At 38.4% G+C, this 23736-nt stretch overlaps 5 protein-coding genes across 5 annotated transcripts; 4 read left to right on the top strand and 1 right to left on the bottom strand.

Moving 5' to 3' along the window:
- Nucleotides 1–5237: 5237 nt before the first annotated feature.
- M430DRAFT_271666 (hypothetical protein) lies at nt 5238–6793 on the bottom strand (the record flags this gene model as incomplete). Its single annotated transcript, XM_024865539.1, has 8 exons — nt 5238–5340; nt 5499–5654; nt 5706–5754; nt 5801–5893; nt 5959–6115; nt 6175–6376; nt 6436–6559; nt 6624–6793. 8 exons carry the CDS (start codon nt 6791–6793, stop codon nt 5317–5319), a joined length of 975 nt encoding a protein of 324 aa, XP_024716854.1. The 3' UTR covers nt 5238–5316.
- Nucleotides 6794–18460: 11667 nt separating this feature from the next.
- On the top strand, nt 18461–18936 carry M430DRAFT_70064 (hypothetical protein; the record flags this gene model as incomplete). Its single annotated transcript, XM_024869473.1, has 3 exons — nt 18461–18516; nt 18577–18767; nt 18813–18936. Coding segments are annotated over 3 exons (268 nt in total), but the record flags the coding sequence as incomplete, so codon positions are not given.
- Nucleotides 18937–19443: 507 nt separating this feature from the next.
- Nucleotides 19444–20376, top strand: M430DRAFT_23053 (hypothetical protein; the record flags this gene model as incomplete). The annotated part of the gene is made up of 2 exons (XM_024864824.1): nt 19444–19610; nt 19665–20376. The coding sequence occupies 2 exons, from the start codon at nt 19444–19446 to the stop codon at nt 20374–20376; spliced, it is 879 nt and encodes a 292-aa protein (XP_024716556.1).
- Nucleotides 20377–20589: 213 nt separating this feature from the next.
- On the top strand, nt 20590–21440 carry M430DRAFT_190065 (hypothetical protein). Its single transcript, XM_024864005.1, has one exon. It carries the CDS (start codon nt 20816–20818, stop codon nt 21284–21286), a length of 471 nt encoding a protein of 156 aa, XP_024716555.1. The 5' UTR covers nt 20590–20815; the 3' UTR covers nt 21287–21440.
- Nucleotides 21441–22120: 680 nt separating this feature from the next.
- On the top strand, nt 22121–23234 carry M430DRAFT_147837 (hypothetical protein; the record flags this gene model as incomplete). The annotated part of the gene is made up of 2 exons (XM_024863090.1): nt 22121–22840; nt 22910–23234. The coding sequence occupies 2 exons, from the start codon at nt 22121–22123 to the stop codon at nt 23156–23158; spliced, it is 969 nt and encodes a 322-aa protein (XP_024716554.1). The 3' UTR covers nt 23159–23234.
- Between the last annotated feature and the right edge of the window lie 502 nt (nt 23235–23736).

Here is a 23736-nt window from a genome sequence, read left to right as displayed (position 1 = left end):
TATTACCTTTTACTTAAAAAAGCTAGACTTAGTATAATAGGTCTACTTAACTTATAACTAAGAGATACTAGTAATTATTATAGTGTTTAAGTACTAGAGACACTACTTTAGCTATACCTTTACGCTAGTAATAGTTAAGACAGACTATAATAACCTAAAATAGTTTATAAAAAAAGAAAAGCTAAATAAGAGATAAGTACGTTAGGTCTAGAAGCTAGCTAAGTTTAATTTTAGTATTAAGTACTAGCTAAGTAAGAGCAACTTTACTAATAGCCTATTAAGGCGCCTAAACTATAAGTCTAGTACTAATAAGATTAGGTAAGACTTACTCTTAGCCTTAAAAAAGAAGCTAAGAGACGTACTCTTAATAAGAGTTACTAGCTTTATAATAAAAAGGTAATAGATCTTAGCTATAAGAGTAAGATCTCTAGAACTCTTAAGAAGTAAAGACCTTTAAGTAAGATAAGATATCTTAGGCTAACCTAAGCGTTAGTAGCTATAGACTAGGTAAGACGCTATAAGGCTATTAAGTACGCGTAACGTAGCTAAGACCTAGCTTAACCCTATTGTTAAGACTAGTAACTATAGACACCTTATCTTATAAGAGTCTACTAGGTTAGTAACAGGCCTTAAAATAGTATATAACGTACTATTAGAATTAATAACTAACTTAATCTAGAATACCTAATAAAAAGACGCTTTTATTTAAAGAAAAGGATAAGAATTAATACTAATACATAAGGTATACACTAGTACTATAAAGAGGTAACAAGGCCTTAGTAATAGTAAGACTACCTTAAGAAGGCAATAAGGCCTTAGTAGTAATAAGACTACTATAAGAAGCCTATAAGGCCTTAGTAATAAGATAAAAAAAGGGTAATAGAGCCTAGACGCTTAAATTTAAGGTAATATTATAAGAGATAATATAAGTAAAGAACTTAAGGATAAGAGAGATAACTACTTAAGGTAGTACATTAACTTAACAGGTCTACTTTAGTATAATAGCTAGGTCTATATCTTAGAAAGTAAAGCCTTAAGGAGTAAGATCCTTATAATTAACTATAACGACCTAATAGTAAGGTACTTTAGTACTACTAAGATACTAGAGCTTCTCTAGTATAAATACTTTTAGTAAGGTATATACTATAATGTTAAAGAATAGGTTAAGACTTATATAGTTTACTAAAAGACTAAACCTAAGAGGTACTAGCTATATAGTAAGTTAGTACTACTAGAATAGCTAATAAGGCCTTAGGTATAGATTTTAATAGATTTTATTATAGGCTTACCCTTAAGTAAGTTTAATAAAAAAGTATTTAACTTATGTCTTATAGTTATTAATAAGTATATAAAGGTAGTACACTATATCTTATACTATAAGACGATTATAGCTTTATAACTAGTAGAACTCTTTATATACTATATAGTTAAGGATTTTAAGACTTTAGAAAAGATTATATTAGATAAGAGCCCTTAGTTTATAAGTAAGTTTTAGGCCTTCTTATGTTTTTACTTAAAAGTAAGGTACTAGCTTAGTACTACCTTTTACTTATAAAGTAATAGTTAGACTAAGGTATAGAACTAGATAATTAAACACTACTTTTAGGTTTATATAACATATAAGTAAGACGACTAAGTATTAAAACTTACCTTAGCTAAATTTATATATATTATTATTGTTCTTACTGTCTATGCCTACTACATGCAGAACCTCTATACTACATAAATCACGTAGTAAAACCGTACTAAAGCCAGGTAAAAACCTACGTACTACTACTTGTGTTTACACTATTATAGCGCTACTAAGGCGCCAGGTCCTTATCGCTACCCTACTAGAACTTAACCTTCTAGCCTAGTAATACTAAACATACTAACAAGACGCTAGTAAAGCGCTAGTAGGGCGCCGGCTACTAGCTAGGGCTACTCCCTCTCTTGTAACTCCTCTACTAGGTAGCGCTTAGCCAGACAGAACTATAGGAATCGGCCGGTAGATAGTAGCTAACAGATTAGTATACAAGCGCTCTTGCCTTTCTTTGTTACTACTATAAAGTCGCGGAACGTCTATAGCGCTCTTAGGTAGAGCGCTTACTATAAGGCCTGCTACTATTGATCTAGCTACTAGTAGTCGAGGACTAGGTAAGCTACTGTCTCTAGGGCCTTACTGTAAGGGTACTAGAGGGTCGCTACCTCTAGTACTCTACGCTTAAAAAAGAAAGCCCGGAGTCTAACTTTACTAGTACAGATCTGTGTTAAAAGAGAGCTCTTGTACTTATAGAGGAGTAGGTACTTCTTAAGGGCATCTGCCGAGGAGGCAGGTAGCGCGGCCGGGGCGGCGCCCTGGCGGTGTGCCGGCAAGTAAATTTATATATAATAATAGTATATACTCTTTAATAAGAGTAACCTTATTCTACGTACTATATAGATTCTTACTAAAGATCTAGGTTAATATTAAGGACGACATTATAAAGAAAGAGGTAGTAGTAGTATATAAGAGAGTAAAGTAGATTAAGAAAGAAAAGGTAGTACTAGATAAATACTAGTATAACACTATTAAAGTATAAAAGAGATTCTATAATAAGAAACGTAAACCTATATCCTTTTAAGTAAGTAATAAGGTAATACTCTTAACTAAATACCTCTAAGTTACTAGGCCTAATAAGAAGCTATTAGATTACTACCTTAGCCTTTTTAAAGTTACTTATATTACGTTAAACAAGTTAGCCTATAAGCTTAAGTTACTCTTAGTATTTAAAATCTACTTTATGTTTTATATGTTTTTACTAGAGCTATACTACTATAGAGCTAGCGCGACACTAGAGCTACTTAGCCTAGACGTTATAAAAAAGTAAAAAGAGTTTAAAGTAGAATTAATTCTAGTATATAAAGAACAAGCTATAAGAAGGTAATATTTAGTAAGATAAAAGAAGTATACTCTTATAAACAATACATAAGAGCTAGTAAGAAACCTTAGAAACGCTATAGACGTAGTCTAAGAGTATAAAAAAGTAGTACTAATTAAGGACTAAGGTAGTATTATAAAAGAAAAATACTAGAGAAGGCGTAAGTTATAGTAAGTAGTTAGGTTAAGAACAGTTATTAATTTAGAAAAGAAAAAAAAGAAAAAAGGTAAAAATAAGTCTTAGTTATATACTAGTAATATATACGTATAACCTAAGCCTTATAACTATATAGCCTAAGACTACTAGACTAGACTACTACTTATTATTACTATTATTATCCTTATTATCCTTTATATTATTATTATTATTATTATTGTTATTACTATTATAAGGATCTGTCTTAGTAACAGGTAAGAGGTTAGACTAACTAGGGTTAGTAAGTACTAGTAAAGTAAAAGAGACACTTACGTTATGTTAATAAGTATCTATTATAACATTAATTAAGTAGTAAAGACCTTATAGTACGTTAACTATAATTAGGACGGCTTTAGTAGTAGTACGTAAGGGCTATAAGAGGCCTTAGAGATAGGCTTAGTAAAAATAGCTCTTAATATACTAGGTAAAGAAGCGCTAGTAAGGCCTTAGCTTTACCTTAAGAGTTATAGAGTAAGTAGAGATAAGATTAGCTATAATAGTAGCTTTAGCGTAATTAGACAAGAGAAGTAACTTGTTAAGCTTAGTTATAAACTCTTATAAGATCTTATAATAAGCTTTATACTTAGTAATATATTAGTTATACTTAGTCTAACTTACTTAAGTAATATAAGTAAGCCTAGGCTTAGCCGCTTATGTCTTTATATAGTAGACGTAGTAAGTGTAAAAGAGGCGTAAGAGTATACCTTATAAGTATAGAGGTAAGTAGGGTTAGCTATAGTAAGGTAGTATTATATAAAGTAAAAAAAAAGGTTAAAGAGAAAATAAGAAAAGGCGTAAGGTATAAGGTAATAGCTTAAAAAAAAAGGCTTAAAAAGGGTAGTACTAAGAAGGTATAAGAAGTAAGGCTACTTAATTTAGAAAGAAAAGAAAAAGAAGGTAAAAGAAAGAAAGTTTGTCTCTTTATATACTCTTCTTTAGTAACGTATTATAAGATACTTACTAATAACATAATATAAATATTTAGTAAGGCTCTATAAATAATTCTTTACGTTAAACAAATTCTTACGTAAATAAGATACTATAAGTAAAGAGCGGCTAAAGCCTTTATTATATAGCTTATTAAGAACGTACTAGCGCGAATCTAGTATAATAAGCGTACTACTATAAGTATAAACAAAGATAAAAGGTAGATAAAAGAAAGAGATATTCTTTCTTTCTTATATTTATACTATATTATTTTAAGGTTTTAGAGTAAGAATAGTCTATATATAAGGTAAGAGCTATAAAGAGAGGTATAAGGCTTACTTAGTATAGCCTTTACTTATCTTAGGTACGCGCTATAAAAGAAGAGCTTAGCTATATCTAGTATAGGTTTTACGTAACTTTAGAGAAGCGCTATATCTAGTATAGCTTATACGACTCTAGAATAGAGCTATAAGAAAGAAAGGTAATGTTAGGGACTTAAAGGGGTAAGATTAGGAATACGTAGGCCTTACGTACTTATAAGTACGCTAGGGCTACTTAAGGTTCTTAAGTAGTATATATATATCTTAGAGAGTAAGGAGTAAGAAAGAGAGGTAAGAATTAGTTTAGATTTAAATTAAAGTATACTATAACTCGCTAGCTACTTAACTGTAATTCTTTACTATATTACCTGTAATACTAATCTCTAACACTTAGGCTTATAACTATTAGATAAAAGAGGTTATATATTACTATAAAGAAGTAGTAATAACAGGCGAATTTAAGTTAGTTAGAAGTAGATTAAATTAAACTAAATTAAATAGAATAAAAAGTAGTCTCTTATTTTATATACTTAAAAAAGGGGTTACTATTTACATGTATAGGCGCTATATCCGCTATAAACAAGGTATGTAGGTACCTAAGTACCTAAATCCTAACAATACTATAAACTATTAAAAATAGGGTATAAGGGATCAATCCCTATATATTGATTAAGGATTAGTTAGTAATCAAGGGAACGTGTTCCGTAACCCGGTAATTGATCCTGCTGTTTGACAGAAACTACTTGACGTGTACATAGGTCAACGGCGCATACAGGTGACAGGCCCATTAGCTCTATGGTAACCCTTCGCGTCATTCAGGAGTTTATGGCATTATAAGCCAGACGCGATGTTGGCCTGAGTGCGCCGTTGACCTATCATAGTTTACCTATGCATACGTCTATATTCCTTTTCGCTCGGCAGTTTTCACATTCATTTTGAAAATAATTGAGCCATCTTCTTGCACTACACCGTGTTTAAGGTACCGTTGCGAGGAGTATCTGATGGGCATTAGTAAGTTGGATAGACTTTTGCAAATAACAGTTATTGGCCTAATGGCGGGAGTGGAAATAGAAGTGGAGAATACGAACGGGTGTTGCAGGCAGCAAAGGACAATATGTTTGATGCCCTCTATAAATTTCTTGATTGCAGGGAGTACCTCAGCATTGGCATCCGCGTAAAGTCTATTTTCCGCGTCGAGGATCTTTACAGATGTATCTCGAACCATTTGGCCTGTGGAGTCCATTGCGTCTTGGACTGAGACACCCCGGTGGTACATTGTTAGTGGAATCCAGCTTTCAAACTGGCCCGCAACCTTGCAAGATGTTAGGCTTCATGGTTGTAGGCAGTGGAAATAGAGACTTACTAGTTCTTTAGGAAGGGAGACCATGTCATTGGTACTACCGCAAAATTCCCTAATTAGATACGTTTCAGCGGGTGATAGAATATCTGTAAGCTTACATGAATGCTATCAGGGCTGATTGATACCATATTATTTGCATGTCCTTGTTGGTTTTCCACCACTTGTCTGGAATGCTCACATCATAGGCATATCTAAAGTTATTTTAGTACAAGCTTCACACGCTATCATTGAAAGACGGTTCTCATCAAATACATACTCAAGTAAGACAATATACGGGTAGAAGCCTACATTCAATGATCTTCTTGTCAGATAGCTTGTCAATGCGGGTACATCGGGCTGTACGCGCTCTTTCTGGCACTCGGCTGTCGAAATCACCCAAATGCGGAACTCTTCAGCAAAGCGGCTAGTGGTCACTGTACTATAATGTCAGCTATCAATGTTGAATATTGAGAATTACGGGACGGGAACTTACGTGGATTAGAGGTTTCTTTGATCTCATATGCAAAATCCTTGAAGGCCTCGATGGCAGGGTCGGGATGGGTCAGAGAGAGAGTTTGTATTCCAGGTTCGAAACAGTCATTGATGAATCCAAGTGTCTCGTCCTGATACCTGAGTACTCCCTCGATGTCATGTGTAAATTTCCCGTCGTCGATGGCGTCGTCCCAGACAAATGTCTAGGTCGTCAGCTGGCACGTTCCAACGCAATAAATGAATATGGAATGCATGAACTCACCCAAGCAAGACACTTTCCAATCACTAATAGCTTGTCATATGGAGTCCTTGGATATGATAACGCAGTCCAGAGAGCGGGGTCAAGAGATTCGAGCATGTATCGAATTCTGGGATCGTCCCACCAGCTGAAGCACGCAAAGACTTGTCAGATCACGGCATAATAACAAATTAAAATCAGACAGAAAGTACCTGTTACACCACGCAGCCAAGTCTCTGCCGAGCCGCTCATACTCAGGATGCTTCTCGAGGACCCATCCCGGGTGGATAGTTTTCAGGCTCGGTACCACACGCTGCTGACCATTCAAATGGTCAAACTGGGCTGCCAGGGCATGCTTTTCTTGATACGGCTCCGCAAGCATTTCTTGATAATTTGTGTAAGACTGAGAGTTTGGTACAAAAAATAAATCAAATCAAGCGAGTAGTTCACGACTTGAGAGTACACAATATTGTTCCTTCCCCCGTAGAGAGGCAAGAAGGTATGTATTTAAACAGATAGCCGCCAGTATAATTCACTCGATTGACTATCTCCGGAGATCATCTCCGCTACTAAGTGAAAGGCAAGATACTTTTGCCATGACGTCGTCCGAGCTTTTTCTTATTGGAGAGAATACGGGAATACAAGGACATTTTCCTTTTTAGGAAGAGACCATAGGTCCATAGTTGCAGCTTCTCGATAGCCTTGCGATCAGAGTAGCGGGGATTTGATAACCTTAAATTTAGTATGGATCTGCCTGCAGTAGCTCTCATCCAGAAACAATCAGACTGATAGTCGCGGACATGATTGTTTTTGATTGAACGTGCAGTGATGATTCGCTTCTGTGAACCTAATCTACCATTGTGGCCGTAACTCGAGAGCTTGGGAGGGCGGGAATGTACATCACGGGAGGGGCCGTAGAGAGGCGCATTACTGATGCGCGAAATCGACGATCTATAATTGACAAGATCGACAATCCAAGTAAAGTGACATTGGCAGCGGAGGCCTACCTTAGGCCTACTCACGTATTTATCAAGATACACATCATCGTCCAGGGTCGACAAAATTCACACGACATAATCGAATAATAATGATCGAGGTGGTCACTGAAGGCGAGACCAGGAACGTCACTAAGCACACTGGAGCAGCACCTGGGCTGCCCTAGAAGAAGGTCAGGCGGACCAGCCGCTCTCTAGTTATATTTAACAAGGAAAGTAAAAGAAACAAATATAATAGAATAAGATGTCAACCAAATCCGCCCCGCCTTATATCTTTCTCTTGATCGATATCCAACAAGGGCTCGTCTAAGGGTGTTGGGCGCACGTGACCCACAAACCCCATTGTATCTAGACTCTAGACTCTCCCTCTCTTCTAGGGAATAGACACACCGTACCTATCAAACTGTAAATCCTACAAGTAACGGGTACCCGTGTCCCTACATAGTAGCAATACCGTGTTACGTAAAAAAGGCCTCTAAAAATTTTTTGAGCCCGGATCCCCGCAAATTCGCAGACTCGACCTATTTTATCTAACCCTACCGACACTAACACTATCTAACACTACCTGACCCTACTAACCCTACGACTAAACGAACTTACGGGACTAATGCCCGCCAAACATAAGAAGGCACAGAGGTATTAGGATCTACTTACCGGACGATTCGCTAAGGCGCCTACGGATTTGTTAACGCCTGCGGATTCGATACTACCCGGCTTAACGCCTACTGACTTAACGCCTACTATTAGCCCTAGCACACCTTCTAGCGCTACTAACCCTTCTACGCTACTAGCCCTATAAGGAGAGAGATTTTAGACAGCCTACCCTAAGGCTATTAGATTCCCTATCCTAGGATCCTCGGATTTCGAATAGCACTACTATAAATACACTAAGGACAGGCTGTAGAAGGACTAACTAGGTAAAGAGAAAGAACAGGAATCTAGTCTTAATCTTAGACTTAACGTTAACGTTTCTCTTAACGCTAACGAATCTAACAACGTAGCTACTAACAAATCTAACGACACGACTAAAATTAGCCCTATTAATAAGGTAGAGACTAGTCCTAAACCTTAGCTTTAGTCTCTTAACGCTTCTAAACCTTAACTTTAATCTTCTAACAAACCTTAACTAGAACCTTACCCTCTTTATAGCGATAATAATAACGCGACTAGTTCTAAACTACTTTACTTTCTTACTAATAATACCTTTTCTACTAAAGCCTCTAAACCTTGTTTTTTTAATAATACCCTAAGCATAAGAGATAGACCGCCCTAATCTTAAGCTTGATTTTTAATACCCTTAAGTATAGGACAACGTCCTCTCTAATTGTTGTTTAATATCTAATTACCTTTTAATATACAAGGCTAAAGAACACTACCTCTTGTATACCTTAGACTACTATATCTAGAACAAAGAACACAGGTACTACTTATAGTAGCCCCTTTATTTTCTAATTATACGTTAACGATACGTCCTTAACCCTTACTTTTTACCCTCTTATAGTTCTCGTGTTACTATATTAGGACTAACCTTCTTAGTTAGGACTTAGACACTAAAGAGGACAATAACAAGAGACAAAGTACAAACTAATCCTTATTACAATCATCCTTATTCTAACTACAATCCTCTTTATTCTAACTAATACTATTATCTCTAGACGTCTCTTAGGTTAGAGACTAACTATCGTAGGACCTTAACCTTATAGCGCTCTTAACGTAGACTCTTAGTATAAACGGCAGACTGTCTAGTAGTGGCGGAATAGCTAATAAGGACAGGGTAGGCGGCTCGGCCGTAGGTAGGATTCTATAGTAACAGACTATGTATACAAATACGAGTTAGCTAACTAATACGGCCCTAATTAAGGTAGTATTAGACGCTATAGAGGAAGACTAGTTATTCTTAGCTATCTAGGGCCTAGTATCCCCTACTAACGTTTAGATAGTAAAGGCGCTTTTAAGGATAGTAAGTACAGAGGTTAAGGCTAAACTCTTACAGAAGGCGGTCGCTTAGGCTAGCGTACCTAACTTGTTAACTACCTTTATAGCTATATAGAACCTTTTTATAGGACGCTTCTAGTAAGGCCTAAATATATAGACTACTAGAAGGAAAGCCTAGACAGTATAAGATAGTAATACTACTATTAAGAATAAAAAGATTAGGACAGCCGACCTAAAATATAATAGAAAGACTTCTATAGTGTCTTATATTAATCGTCTTAAGTACTTTACTAGAACGTTTAGCGAAAAGGTAGTTCTAGTAGAGCTACCTTTAGCTATAGTTAGAGAAGTACATCTATAGTTTAATAGTCTGTTCTTATATACTAGGATAAAAATAAATTATTCCTTAATAGAGTAGACTTCCTAACTTTAGGGACGTTTCTAGTAAGACTCTTTAACTACTCTTATAGAGGTAGACGCTCTAAAGTACTGTTTTACTAACAAATTAGTCTACGATATACGACGTTACTTAATAGTAAAACAAGGACTTTATATTAAGGTAGGTAGGTTTTCTAAAGACCTAATTATTTGCCGGATATATAAGGGTTTAGACTATTAGCTCTGTACTACTGTCTATATCTAGGAAGGGATAAGAATAAGCTACTTTTAAACAGTAGTATATACGGCTAAGACCTTATGTTATAAGAACTATAAACAGATAGCTAACATAATTAAGGATTAGATTCTTAAAACAAATAAGGACAAACGCGACGGTTCTCGCGAGTAGTTACTGTCGCGTAATCCTAACCTACGTCTAAGGTTCCTTTTCTAGCTACTAATATAAGCGCTATACCTCTCTTACAGATTATCTTACGCTCTTGTCCCCTTGCCTTTTTTACCTCTAGCGTACGCGCCACTACTACTACTACTACTAGTAATACCCTTATATACATCCTAGCTAGCCCTACTACTAGCTCTTGGCCTAGGTCCTACTACTACTACTTTACGATATATTCTATAACAGGCCGCTTAGGTATTAGTATCTAGGGGTAACGCTACGCCTAGGGACAGTAGTCTAGTTTCTAGTAACAATAATATAAACAGTAATATAGTACTAGGGGGACGTTGTCTATAGTACCCTTATACTTTGTGCTAGAGTCCTGACTATATTAATCCTGTATGCCTGTTATACCCTTAAAATTAACGACAGGTAGTAGCTACGGTTCTAAGCTACTATAAGAGATACTAGGTATATTAACCTGTAGTGTATAATAGGTACGGCTAGCCAGGATATTATAGAGAATACCCGCTAACTACCGCGTACTATACTAAAGCCCTAATAGTAAAGAAGTATGTTTAGGTTAATAAAGACACTTACTAGGCATAGGTCGACACCTTCTATACAACGTCTATAACTATAACTCTAGATTAGGAAGGGAAATCTAAGACTGTTCTTAACACTAGTAATATAGAAAACGCGTCTAGCAGCTACTAAGAGGTAGTGTCTTACTAATTTAATATATCGATAGCTAAACCCTTATTACTAAGAACTCTACTTAGAACCCTGTCTAAAGGACCCCTAGTAACAACAGCCTTAACTTAACTAAAAAAGACAAAAACAAGAAAAACACTAAAAAACCTACACTTAAAAAAGAAGATACTAAAGAAGACACTATTAATATTAATACGTTGCTTAAGAGTTTTAAGACTACATTAAGACCTACCAGATTTACGACCACGACTATTTCTCTGTCTACAACCATTTCTCTGTACGCGACTATCTCTTTGTCCGCGTCCGCAACCATTTCTCTGTACGCGACCATCTCTTTGTCTATAAAGGCTTTCCTGACCGTAAAGGCTTCTAACCAGATCCCTATATCCTTAAATAAACCTAACTTACTAAAAGGAGCCGACTAGGTCCTAAATTCCAATTCTAAGGAGCCTAAACCCTTTGTTACGAACGCGTACTTACTTAATAGAGTCTAGTACTAGTATAACGTTAGCGCTCGCGTAACAACGTTTACGCTAGATAGCTCTTTCTTTATAGCCTGCCTTAATACTAGATCTCTTATTGCCCTAATATCTAAGTAGATACTACAAAAACATTTTCTTAATACTCTTTTAGTATAATCCTAGTAACTAGTTTGACTTTCTAGTATTAGGGACAGTCTAATTACTAGTAGTTTCGTGACTATTACGATATCCTTCTAAACGACTAAAAACACTCTCTATAGTTTTACTACTAAAGCTTACGTAGTCGACTAACTAGGATGTAGTTTATTACTAGGTAACGCCTTCCTTAAGGTAAATTAACTAGATGTCATCTAGGCAAAGGCCTCCTAAGATTTCGACTATCTTTAGTACAAGGATAAACAGTTCTAAATCTTAGTAGTAGCCCTTTTAGTAAAGACCTTACGCGCTCTAATTTATGTTCTAGAATTAGTAGTAATCTGTCCTAGCTAAGGACAGAACGTTAAGGTACGCTATTACTACTTAACACTACAGTTAGACAGCTACTATATTAAGCCTTACGTATAGGCAGACCTGGCTTATAACACCTTTAGCTCTCTTATTAATAGGGTCGTTAATAGTTAAGTATAACTGTTACCTTATACTAATTTTAGACAAACCCTAATATTACTATACGCTAGACAGATCGTAGGCATACTTAAGGAATGCCTAGTCTCTTTACCCGGACACTACAAAATATACCTTAGCCTAGCTAAGGTATTTAAAGGACTTTCTCTTACTAAAGAAGGGCCTAAAGGTGCCTACCTAGACAGATACCTGTACTTAGTAGCGTAACTACAAACCTTTCTAGACCTAGACAAGGCTAATGTTTCTAACTACTAGGGTATAGAAAAGAAGTAAGAGGTCCTTAACGTAATCTAATAAAACGCTCCCTTGTTTTGTAACAAACTAGGATGTTTTAATAACAAGATTAAGATACTGGTTTCTTTTAAGGACGATACTAGTCTTAATAACCTAAAGTAGACTATATATACTATGTCGATAAAAGATAGACAAGTAATAGACAAGATCCTTAACCTATTAAAAGAGATTAGCGTTATAAAGGACGTTCTCCTAGGGAAACCGTCCCTTATATCGTCTCTAGTATTTGTTGTATAAAAAGACAAAAAGCCTTAAGTAGTAGTCGACTTACGTTAAGTAAATACTAAACTATACCTAGATACCTATCCTTTGCCTAAATAAGATAACATCCTAATAGTAATAAATAGTAGTAAGGTGTTTTTTGTTTTAGACATAACAAAGTCTTTCTTTTAGTAGAAAATAAAGCCTAAGGATCGCTAGAAGACCGTGTTCGTGTTACTATACTATAGTTAAGAGTAACTTATAGTAAGTACAATAGGCCTCTCTAATTCTCTACCCTTTTTTTAGTATTGTATAGAGAAACTCTTTAGTACATACTTGTAGAAGTTTGTCCTTATATATATTAACAATATAATTGTTTTCTTAAAGGATATCGACTCTTATATTTAGTATCTATTAACTGTCTTACGTATCTTATAGAACTCTAGCGCTACGCTTTTCCTCCTTAAGTACTTCTTTACCTAACCTAGTTTACGTACCTTAAGACATTTTGTTTCCTAGCTAGGCTTAAGTACAATAAAGTAAAAGGTAGAAGTAGTCTAGGCCTTAGCGTTTCTAACTAACCTATAAGAGCTAGAATATAGCCTTAGATTTTTCAGGTACTACTATAAATTCGTTCCTTACTTTATAGTAGTCACAAGGCCCCTCTAGATACTAAAGACACACGGTTTTAAGGGGGTCTTATTTAATAAGAAGATCTGTAAAGCGTATATAGTTAAGACTTAAGTAACTAATCTGGCCGAATTAAACCTACTAGACTCTCTAATAGCGCGGTATAAAGAGGCTTAGGAAACACTAAAGGAGAAACTCTATACTACTCTAACCCTTGTATTTCTAGATTTTGATCGCCTGTTTACCCTTTATGTCGACAGTAGTAGAGAAAGAGGATATAGAGTAGTACTATACTAGGAGGACTTAGAAGGAATTAAACGTCTGATTCTATACCTATCTAAAGAGCTTAGCCTAACTAAGGAAAATTACTAGCCTAGCGAACTAGAAACTAAGGCTTTAGTCTAGGCGTTAGAAAAGCTCCCTTAATACCTAGACTATAAAAAGGTAACGGTATATACTAACTACTTGTTACTTAAGGACGCCTTTAAGGATTAGGGCCTAGTTAGAGGCAAACGTTTACTTTACTTTACTAATTAGTAGCTCTTTCTTTTAAAGTATTAAGACTAAATAAAGATTTAGCACTATCTAGGAAAGTAACACATAAACGCTAACGCTCTCTTCTAAATACTAATAAAAGAACTAATAAAAGAACTAATAGCCCTACTTATACCTATACTAACAAGGATTTAGATACTAGCTAAGTTAGACTCTAAGTAAGAATTAAACGTATAGCTCTAGTACGTCTACCTAGTAAGAACGTACAGAATAATAACGGCACTACTATCTATAACAGATAGTCTAGTCTTAGACTGTCTTACTCTAAATGTTGTTTTAGATCTACTTATCCTAGACACTATCGTTCTAGTTCTAGGCGTCCTAAACGTTTTAAACGTCCTTATAGATCTAAGCGCTCTATACCTAAACATTTTAAACAAGCTTAATAGTAGTTTTCTAGTTCCGGACGACGTCCTTATAGACGTCTTAGCCCTTATACCTTTATTAAATACAGCTCTTATAGACAACAAACCTACGTCTATAGGCAATATAACGTCTACAGATAACAAGTCTTTTTATACCTTATACATATACCTGACTATACTTAAAGTAATAGTCTATTAACTACTATTAGATAAATCTCTAGGTAAAATTTACGCTTTACTAGTTAAGCTTTACTACGATACTAAAGGAGAGTTTAACAGGCCTAGGACGACTTTCTAGTCCTTCTGTCACGACCCTAAGTCAAAGTTGTTATTTTTCCTTAATAGCGATTAAGAACGCCTCTATATACTACTAAAATCATAACAGAAGGTACTTAAGGCTGTACATAACAACCGTGCCTATATTAGTACTAACTAGACATATTACTACTTGTATTAACACGTGTTTTTTCCTAAAATAAGAAAGTAAGTACTAGAATACGTTACTAACTACCTGACCTGTTAAGGAGCTAAACTAAAACGTATATACCTATAAGAGGACCTACATCTGGTTACGTATCTAGACCGACCGCTATTAGTACTATACTTTAATTTTGTTAATAGTCTCTCTTTATCTACTTAAGGTTACGATAAGCTACTAACGATTACGTGTAAATTAACGAAATACATTAAGTCTATCCTAGGAAAAGAGACCTAGACTATAAAAGACTAGGCAGATACTTACTTTACCTAAGTTTATAAGGACTAGGGCTTTTCTAACTAAATTATCTCGGATAGAGACTCTAAATTCCTGTCCTAGTTCTAAGGACAGGTATTCTAACTAGTATACGTTAAGCTTACTTTTACTACTACTTATTATTTTATTATAGACAGATAATTAGAACAGACAAACTAGACGCTTATACATGCCTTACACTACGTACTAGGTAGTAAATACGACTAATTGCCCTAAGAGGACCTATTACTATTCGTTTAAATTATACTAAATACGTTAATAAATGTATCTACTAGTAAAACTCTGTACTAGCTTTTATATAGAAAGGAAGTAAAGGTAGAGTTTAAAGGAACCCTTAATACAGACAAAGAAGACGGCTAGATCTAGTAGCGTATTAATTTACGTAATAAGGCTATAGATATAGTAAAGCTTACCTAAACTTATATAAAAATGTATTATAACAAACATTATTCTATACTACACTTTAGTAAATACGCGTACTTGTGTTTAAGTAAGAAGAACAAAACAGGATACTACCTTTAAAACTAAACGAAGTTATCGTTTAATAAAGTTAGTCCTTTTTATATCTTCTACTCCTTTAGTAACCTTACTTATAAGATTAAACTCCTAAATTAGCTTAAGGGAATATATCTTGTTATTTTAGTAGAACATTTAGAGCTAGCGCTACCTAATCTATACGGCCGACAGAAACCTAAACCTAGTCTTATATATATTAAGGGTAAAGAACGATACATTATTAAGAAGATTCTAGCTTACGAAACGCGTCGCTATCCGGGTTAACAAAAGGATGTATAGTATAAGGTAAAGTAGCTAAGGTATAAAGAGACAATATAAGAGCCTAGAACGACCTTATAAGAACAAGTCCCTTAACTTATTAAGGTATACTATAATAATAAAAAACAATAGAGACAAATTAATAGTCTAAAAAGACTTTAAACTACTACTGTCTAAGAAGACGTAAAACTATTACTAGAGAGTACTAAAAGGTAAGATAGCTGTTCTTATTTACTATATTATAGTAAGCGTTACTAGTCGCTTTTATTTTTTCCTTATCCTTTACCTTCTTATAGATTAGACGTATTAAATCTATCTTCTTCTAATAATTACTTTTATATCTATATAAGAGATTAAGGATCTATTATCTTTTTCTTTGTCCTTTCTTTCTCTTACAAGACTAGATATATCTTTTGTATTAGGCGTATTAAATACATCTTTGTTTAATTAACGTATTTTTTATCTTTATAAGATTAGATATATCTCTTATTACTTTCTTGTTAGATTAGACACATTAAATACATCTTTGTTTAATTAGCGCACCTTCTTCTTAAGCGTCTAATGTCCTTAAAGGGCCGCTAACACGACCTTATTTATAACGCCTACCTTATAGTAGCTATACGCGACTATATAGAGCTATAGAGAAAGCTGCCGGACGCGCGGCCGGTTAGCGGTTCTAAGTCGTTACTATAGTTATTAGGAGAAATAGCGAGTCCGTCCTAAGTAGCGCGAAACGTGTAGAGACAGATAATAGCCGCCCTTAGAGTAGGCCGTGTCCTTAGTTAGAAAAACGTCGCGTCCTATAGAGAGCTGTGCTATAGAGGCGGGCTTCTTGATGCCTAGATAAAGGGTTTAATAGACAGGGTTATAAAGGATTTGGTAGACGATGACGGTCAAATGCGAGCGAAGACAGACAAGACGCCTAATAACGGACCGCAGATGTAAAGAGACAACGAGGACGCTACCAAAATGCTGTAAGAAGAAAACAAGGCTGTCAAGACTACTACACTAACCCTTACCCTAACGTTACCTTTAGCTACCCTAACTAACAGAGCAAGAGTACGGCTAGTACACTAGGTAAAGAAGACACTCGACAAGTTTAAGGAGGTAAAGGCCGTAATAATAGCGAGCCCTAATAAGATAATAAGGGCCTACGGATAGTACATGTACTAGTAGGCCTATAACAAGGATATTATTAACGTAGTAAGTGCCTTTATCTAATAGTCCCTAGACCGGTTTCGAGTAGAGGACTACTAAACGTTTAGAGCTAGCCCTTTATAATTCGTATAATAGCTATTCCTGTTTAGTTAGGCTACGTAGCAGACATTCGGTCAGCCTATACAGTAGCTATTTAGTTAGGCGATATAGCACTTATTTAGTTAGCTATTCGGTTAGACGTAGTAGCTATTTCCTTAACCCTTTTATAGATATCCTTTCTAGAGAGACACTTAGGATTACGATAATGTAGTACTAGTAGTAGATTTGCTTTTACGCGGTGTTACAGTTCTATAGAACAGGGTAGTAGATTTGCTTTTATACGATGATTTTATACGCTAGACTAGATAGATTTACTTTTATATAGTGTTACGGTTTTATAGGACATAGTAGTAGATTTGCTTTTATACAATAATTTTATACGCTAGACTAGATAGATTTGCTTTTATACGGTATTACGGTTTTATAGGACACGGTAGTAGATTTGCTTTTATACGGTAATTTTGTTTTTATATAGTAGTTTTATACGGACGTTTATAATACTATTCCCTAGAGGGAATGCTTAGAGGGAGGGGACATGTTAGGCGTACGTGACCTACAAACCCTATTATATCTAGACTCTAGACTCTCCCTCTCTTCTAGGGAATAGACACACTGTACCTATCAAACTATAAATCCTACAAGTGACGGGTACCCGTGTCCCTACAAAGGGCCTGCCGAATGGCACCTTATCTCGAACGTAACCTACCTTACCTTCAAAACCTGGCCCAGCAGACAATGGCCTATAATCCACGACTATCACAACGCTACCTCGGACACTGAGAATCCAATATCCACCAGGAGGAAATAAGTGATATATTCTTCTCTCTTCCCCTAGCACGGTAGTTCCTGCAGCACATCTGGGAAGTTGCGCCCAGCCTGATAAGAGCACAGAGATGTGAAGGATCGCATGGCCAATCCTTTTTAGAGCTTATCGTGCTTCATCCTTGTGTTGGGGTAGATCCCCTTGCCGCGCATTCACATACCTAATCATGGGTTGGTTAGTAGGTATGGAAACCGCTGGAGAAAAGGTTCCCGAACAGACATTGACCGAGATACGAATTAGATTACAACGGTGTCCTACCATTATTGTACCACTTGTCCTCTGTGTATATACTACTACTACTCCGTATGTCTCCCGCCCTGACCCGCTGCCTTATCTAATTGCAACAGCCGTTTGACCTGGACGCATGAACGGCTTGCTCATACTGGCGCAAGTTTTCAGCGCCAGTAAACACGTCACCCTAATCGGTGAGCTATCCAACAGCCATGAGACCGGGTCGTGAGTACATTCAACAAGGATGAAAGATTGTACACGTTGAAAAGAACTTATACCCCGCACAGATCCAATGTCGCCATCAACGTGTGAAGCAATTTGACTGGTTACTGCGTGTCATGATAACCGACCCTCCGAATGCAGAAGACTCGTTTCAGCCGTAAGATAGAGAAGTACAGTCGTGTCACCAATCATGACCATGAGCGAGGTTTTTTAGCCTACCTTACTATGGAAAATGGTACGTCTGCTGTACTAAATACTCTCTCGACTCTCGAGTCAGATTCCAGCCGGGCCGTATGATAGGATACATCTTCCTGAGCGATTAAAGACGTATAAAGCTCAGCTGTCCACTCTTGCTTCTGATACAAAAGAACAAATTATTCCTTTTATGCTAGACAGACAAGTTCTCTCCTTTGTAGAGATCACTAGCTACATTGATATTGCTGTGCCATCTAATACACTGTTGGCACCCACGTAAGTTCATTGTTAAAAATACCCAATCGATCTCAGCACTCTATTCTTAAACGTTTTTAGGATGTGCAAGAACTACGTTTCTATCAAGATCTACGCTTGCGGCACTCGCGGTGGGAAGGAAACCTTCAAGTTTGACCCTTGCGATAAGCAGGACAAACCAGGACACGAAGTTATCGAGATTGAAATGGGCTCAAGTAAGGTTAAGGCCGCATGTGGCAAGTATACCTGCGCCGTCTGTGGCACTGGGAATTGTAAGTTGAAGGTACGCAGTTTTGGAAATGTACTAACAGACTAAGGAAAATATCATCCGAACATGAACTACTGCTCCTGTATTAATCCCATGGATGATTCTTCTTGAATCCATAATCCGAGATAGATTCAATCAAAGAGTGTCTAGCAAATAGATGCCAAGATTGCGGCCGGCTTCCAAGTGAATAGTTTTGTGAAAAGAGCCCTCCCTGCAATGTTCTTCTCTTATCTATCTCCAATTTCCATTTCTCCTCAGCCGGAGGACAAATTCGACCCAGCATGGCAACTTCGTATCATTACCACCGTCTTCTCGCTAAGGGGCGCCCAAACAACGTCATCCATCCATGCGGTCTCGTAAATGCGAGCGGGGCGGCCCGCCGAGGTGGGGATATTAGTGCAGGTGATCTAGCTTTACATAGAAGCACCGCTCTTATGGCTGCAATATGCAATGTTTTGTGCCGCCGGCCAGTTTTGCTGGATCGCATCTACTCGTAGCAGAGTTTCTGGGTTGCAAGCGAAGGTCGGGACCTGAGCAAGGCAGTGAAAGAGGAATAGCGTTGCTGACGGAACAATATTTAATCCAGCACTCCGCGCCGCGATGGCGGTTTATACCCAACTTTACCTTAGGTATCCTTTACTTTACCATTCTCTACATCTCTCACAACTTATCAATGCAGTATGGAAAATATCGGATCTACAAGTATCATTGAACATATCCGACCCGGAGTCGTTCTCAAGCAGCCGATCGAGTTCCAGACCAAAGAACTTGCAGAAAAGGTCGACCTCTGCTTTTCTGTCGAGCCGCTCATACTCCAGAAACTTGGACAGCACCCAAGAATTGTGAAGTAAGTACATCACATGCTGCTGCTAGTACATACTTATAGGTACTGGATTGTTAGATATCTCGGACAAGAAGGCCGTGGCCTACTCCTCGGCCAAGCAAGCCACAGCAATCTTCAAGACTATATCGATAACAATCCTTCGATTGACCTGCGCCAGCGTATAATATGGTGTCGGCAGTTGACCGAAGCTGTCTCTTATATTCATAGCCATGGCGTGGTCCACTCCGATCTTCGACCTAGGAACGTCCTTGTCCATGAAACTGCCCCAGGTTCTCGGGACTTGCTGCTCTGCGATTTCGGTGGATCTACATGCGATGAATTAGGTCTGGATGGAGGCTGCCTTCCTGACGGTCCGTTTTACCATCCTGTTTTTGGACTCGAGTCAACCCCAGCTCTCGACATATTTGGCCTTGGGTCTCTCTTTTACACCATTCTGACTGGGCGCTGGCCTTACAGATCTTCCTCTGGGCCACCCAAAACAATAGATGATAAGATCGCATATGAGAAGGAAGTCGCTGAGGCGTTCAACCAGGAAAGATACCCTGATCTGACAGGAGTAATAGGAGGCAGTGTGATTTTAGCCTGTTGGATGAAGCAATACTCGACAGCAGAGGAGGTTCTGCATGCTTTACGAAGGGAAATGCCGATCTTCGAGGACGGGGCAGATATAAAGCAGGCTGATCCCATCTCGATCCTCTTTCGAGTAACAATTCCCGTTGCGGTCCTGATAGTCTCCACATATGTATTTTTACGGCAACGGCCACAATAAGCGCGAAAGAGGCACAGGTTAGGTGTCAATACTACGTGGCGGTTTGTTCTGCCTCTTGTACTAGTTCGAAAAATGATGTATATAAGATGAACGATAGTTATGCTATAGCACAAGATATTACACATATTAACTCTATCGAATTCTACGTTTTACAATATGTCCCAGCCTTTGCTCCTCGTCTATTATAGTGAACCATACGAAAGGAGAGAAACGGCGGTTGCTGTATGACCTTGATGCAAATAAGGTAAATCTCTACCTTATCGTGGCTATGAAGGTCAAACTTCCTAGTTCATATCTCGCTGGTAATTCAAACTGCAACCCGAGACGGATCACCCTGTCAGGTGTTCGCGGCAGATATCTAGTGAAGTGTGGCCCGTGCCCAGTCTCGGCGTTGTGTACATAGAATTCCTCTATCACAATCGCACTTCTTTCCTTCCAGATGGCTTCACAAACAGCTCCTAGAGACTTCCAGCATCAGCCTCTGATCGAAACCCTCACCAACTTCTACAACCTCCTAGCCGAGACCTGCTACATCCAAACCTCCGACATCCTCCTCCCCCCACACGGCGCAAACTTCAACCCCTCTCTCGGCGCGACCGACGGCTTCTCCCCTTCAGCCCTTACTCTACTCTCGCAACTACCATACCTCTCCGAACAATGCCAAACCATCTCCCTCGATGGCGGCTCAACCAATCCGCTCTCCTACCTCACAGACCCATTTCCAGATGAAGACGGCAACCTCTCGAGAGGCTCTTGGCCAGATGCGCGCGATCCCACGTGTCTGGGCGACGAAGAGATGAAGCTCCCAGAACACATGGTCGCCATCACGCTCGGCAATCTGTACGGGACCTGGCTAATCTACGATCTGGAATCTCGTGCGTCTCCATCTATCCTGTCGCAGACTTTTTAACAGAGGGCAGGCACTTTGCGCGCGTGGGACACGATAGCCGGGGAAATAGACTCCGCCGCAGACATTGAGAAGCTGCCCGCGCTTGCGCCGGCAGAGCTGCTGGAACAATGGGCGGCTAGATTCAGAGCGCTGGAAATCATGCCGCTTGAGTTTTACGGCAGCGTGTTTAAGCCAGCTGAGCCAGAGGACCTTACGCCTGAAGAGGCGGATCTGGTGGCCGAGTGGAATGAGGGGGTTGAGGCTGAGTTTGAGATAACTAGGGATGAGTATGTAGTTGCAAGGGGTTTAGATAAGCTTTATAGGCAGTATGGGTGGCGTGGGGGAAGCGGGAATAGAGATGGAGATAGGTGGGAGAGAGAGGAGTTTGTGGCTAGGAGGCGTGTATGGTTTGCAGGGGTATATGCCGGGAGGGATGAGCGGAGGGCTGCTTGACTATACATTTGATGGCGGTCTCCTCATAAGTCACACTTGAAGAAGGAGGTAGGTTTTGGGTTCCTTCGAGTGGGCCTTGTTTGCAGGCAAAGAGGCTATTAGGCTTTTACCTGAGCTGAGACAAAGACATAATCCAGTTGTCGACCTAGAGGTGGTTTCTCTAGCCAAATAAGGGCTTCTTCTCGACTAAATATAAGAAGAGTCCGGAGTTTTACGGTACGAGATTAATTCTCGGCAGGCATCCACCACTAATCTTCCTTATCACAAATTATAGAACGTGCGATTTTCGCCACATTGTCTCTGTCTTCCTGTTTCCCAATTTCTTTGTCGTATGTTACACATACAACCTAATTTTGCCTTTGCGACTATCGGACTTGGCTCTCTAATAACCTCCTAGTGCCAATGCGTACCAAGCAAACAGCTCGCAAAGCCACTGGCGGGAGGGCGCCCAGGTTGAAAGTTTCAACGGCTGATCATTTCCAGGATCACTCCGGCCGTCGTTATACCGTGGTGAACGGTCATCGGGACACCTCTCCGGGGATATTTAAGCTGTCAATCCAGCTCTACTGCCTGGGCAGCCCCAGCCCCTCGCCCGAGGCTCTAGGAGACAAATTTCTCAGCTGCCCAGCCATTAGCGGCTGGGGCAACGCGAGAAACTGGTGGCCGCGTGTAGATGTCTACACGGATTTCGGTAATATAGAAGAGTGCGTTGAACATCATCGTCGCGAGAAGGAATTTCGGAAAGCGGCCGTTGAGGAGATGAGGAGAAAGGCGGTTGCCGGCCTCTCGGAAGAAGCTGCGTGTGAAAAGCTGATAAGTGAGGTTCGAGGAAAGGAGCCATTACCGCACATAGTGCCGAGTTGGTGTCCATCAGCGAAATACTGGAAGGATTACAACTTCGGGAGCCGCTATAGAAGTTGGATCCTAGCTATGCCCGAGGGGTGTATTTCGTGGGATGATGTACTTGAAATGGGACTACTTATGGTCAGTTTTGATCTAGACATCGGCCCCGCGATGGAAACTCGAACGCTTGACCTGGATATGGAAGAAGATACTTTTTTAGAAGGTGATAAGCATGGATGGGTTTTAGTGAAGAAAACTGGCATCGAGAAAAGCGAGCCAGTCTGCCGCAGTCTACTTTGTGTCCGAGAACAACCTAGGGACGTCTTTCTTCGTCCTAATGAGATGGAGAATATAGAGCGTATTAATGAGGTCATGCACGGATGGAAAACTCCAGGGCATGACAACACGTTAAGCCAGGCTTGGGTCGATGCTACGAAAAATTTGTGGGACTGTACTTATCGGCCGGTTGTGTGTGACGGTTGTGATGCGGATGAAGAACACACGTCGTGCGAGATCGAGTTGGATGAACACTATTTTGATGGCGATGGACAGTGTATCGCTTGTAGGAGGGTGATAGACGCCGAAGTAAAAGGATAGCAGCTAGAGGCTAGAAAGGATCATGTTACATCTAAACAAAAGTAGTCTTGATCGACTTTTTATATTTATATCTAAGGCCTACTAAGTCTTGTTCTAATCTAACTAAGAAACTTATTAAAGTATATTAATTTTAAATTACCTGTTTAAGTTATAAGACTAGCCACAGATCTTTAAAGAGTTCTTTAGCTGTATTTTTCTGTTTAAGTAACTAGTATAGCTCTGTCAGAACGCTTATTAGGGTAGATTACATAATAGTTAGAGATCTAGCGTAAGGGCTTAGAAATCGTACGTAAGGGCTTAGAAATTAGAAGTAAGGTAACTACGTTATACTATTAAAGGGATTTATAGTAGTATAAGAAAGAAGAAGAGGCTAGAGGAATTAAAGGGATTTAGAGATAAGTTTATAGTTTATAGAGTAACTTACCTTTAGCTTTAAATATACTACGTATTATACCTTAACCCTAAATATACTATATATCTGCCTTTACCTCTTTTACTCTATACTAATATACCTAACATTCTTATCTCTTCTCTTAATAAGTTATAGACTATTAGAGTAAAGGACAATAACGTAGACA

Source organism: Amorphotheca resinae (assembly GCF_003019875.1).
Source record: "Amorphotheca resinae ATCC 22711 unplaced genomic scaffold M430scaffold_14, whole genome shotgun sequence".
NCBI classification, from domain to species: Eukaryota; Fungi; Ascomycota; class Leotiomycetes; order Helotiales; family Amorphothecaceae; genus Amorphotheca; species Amorphotheca resinae.
Note: the sequence above shows the minus strand (reverse complement) of the source record. Positions and strands in the feature narration are given on the sequence as shown.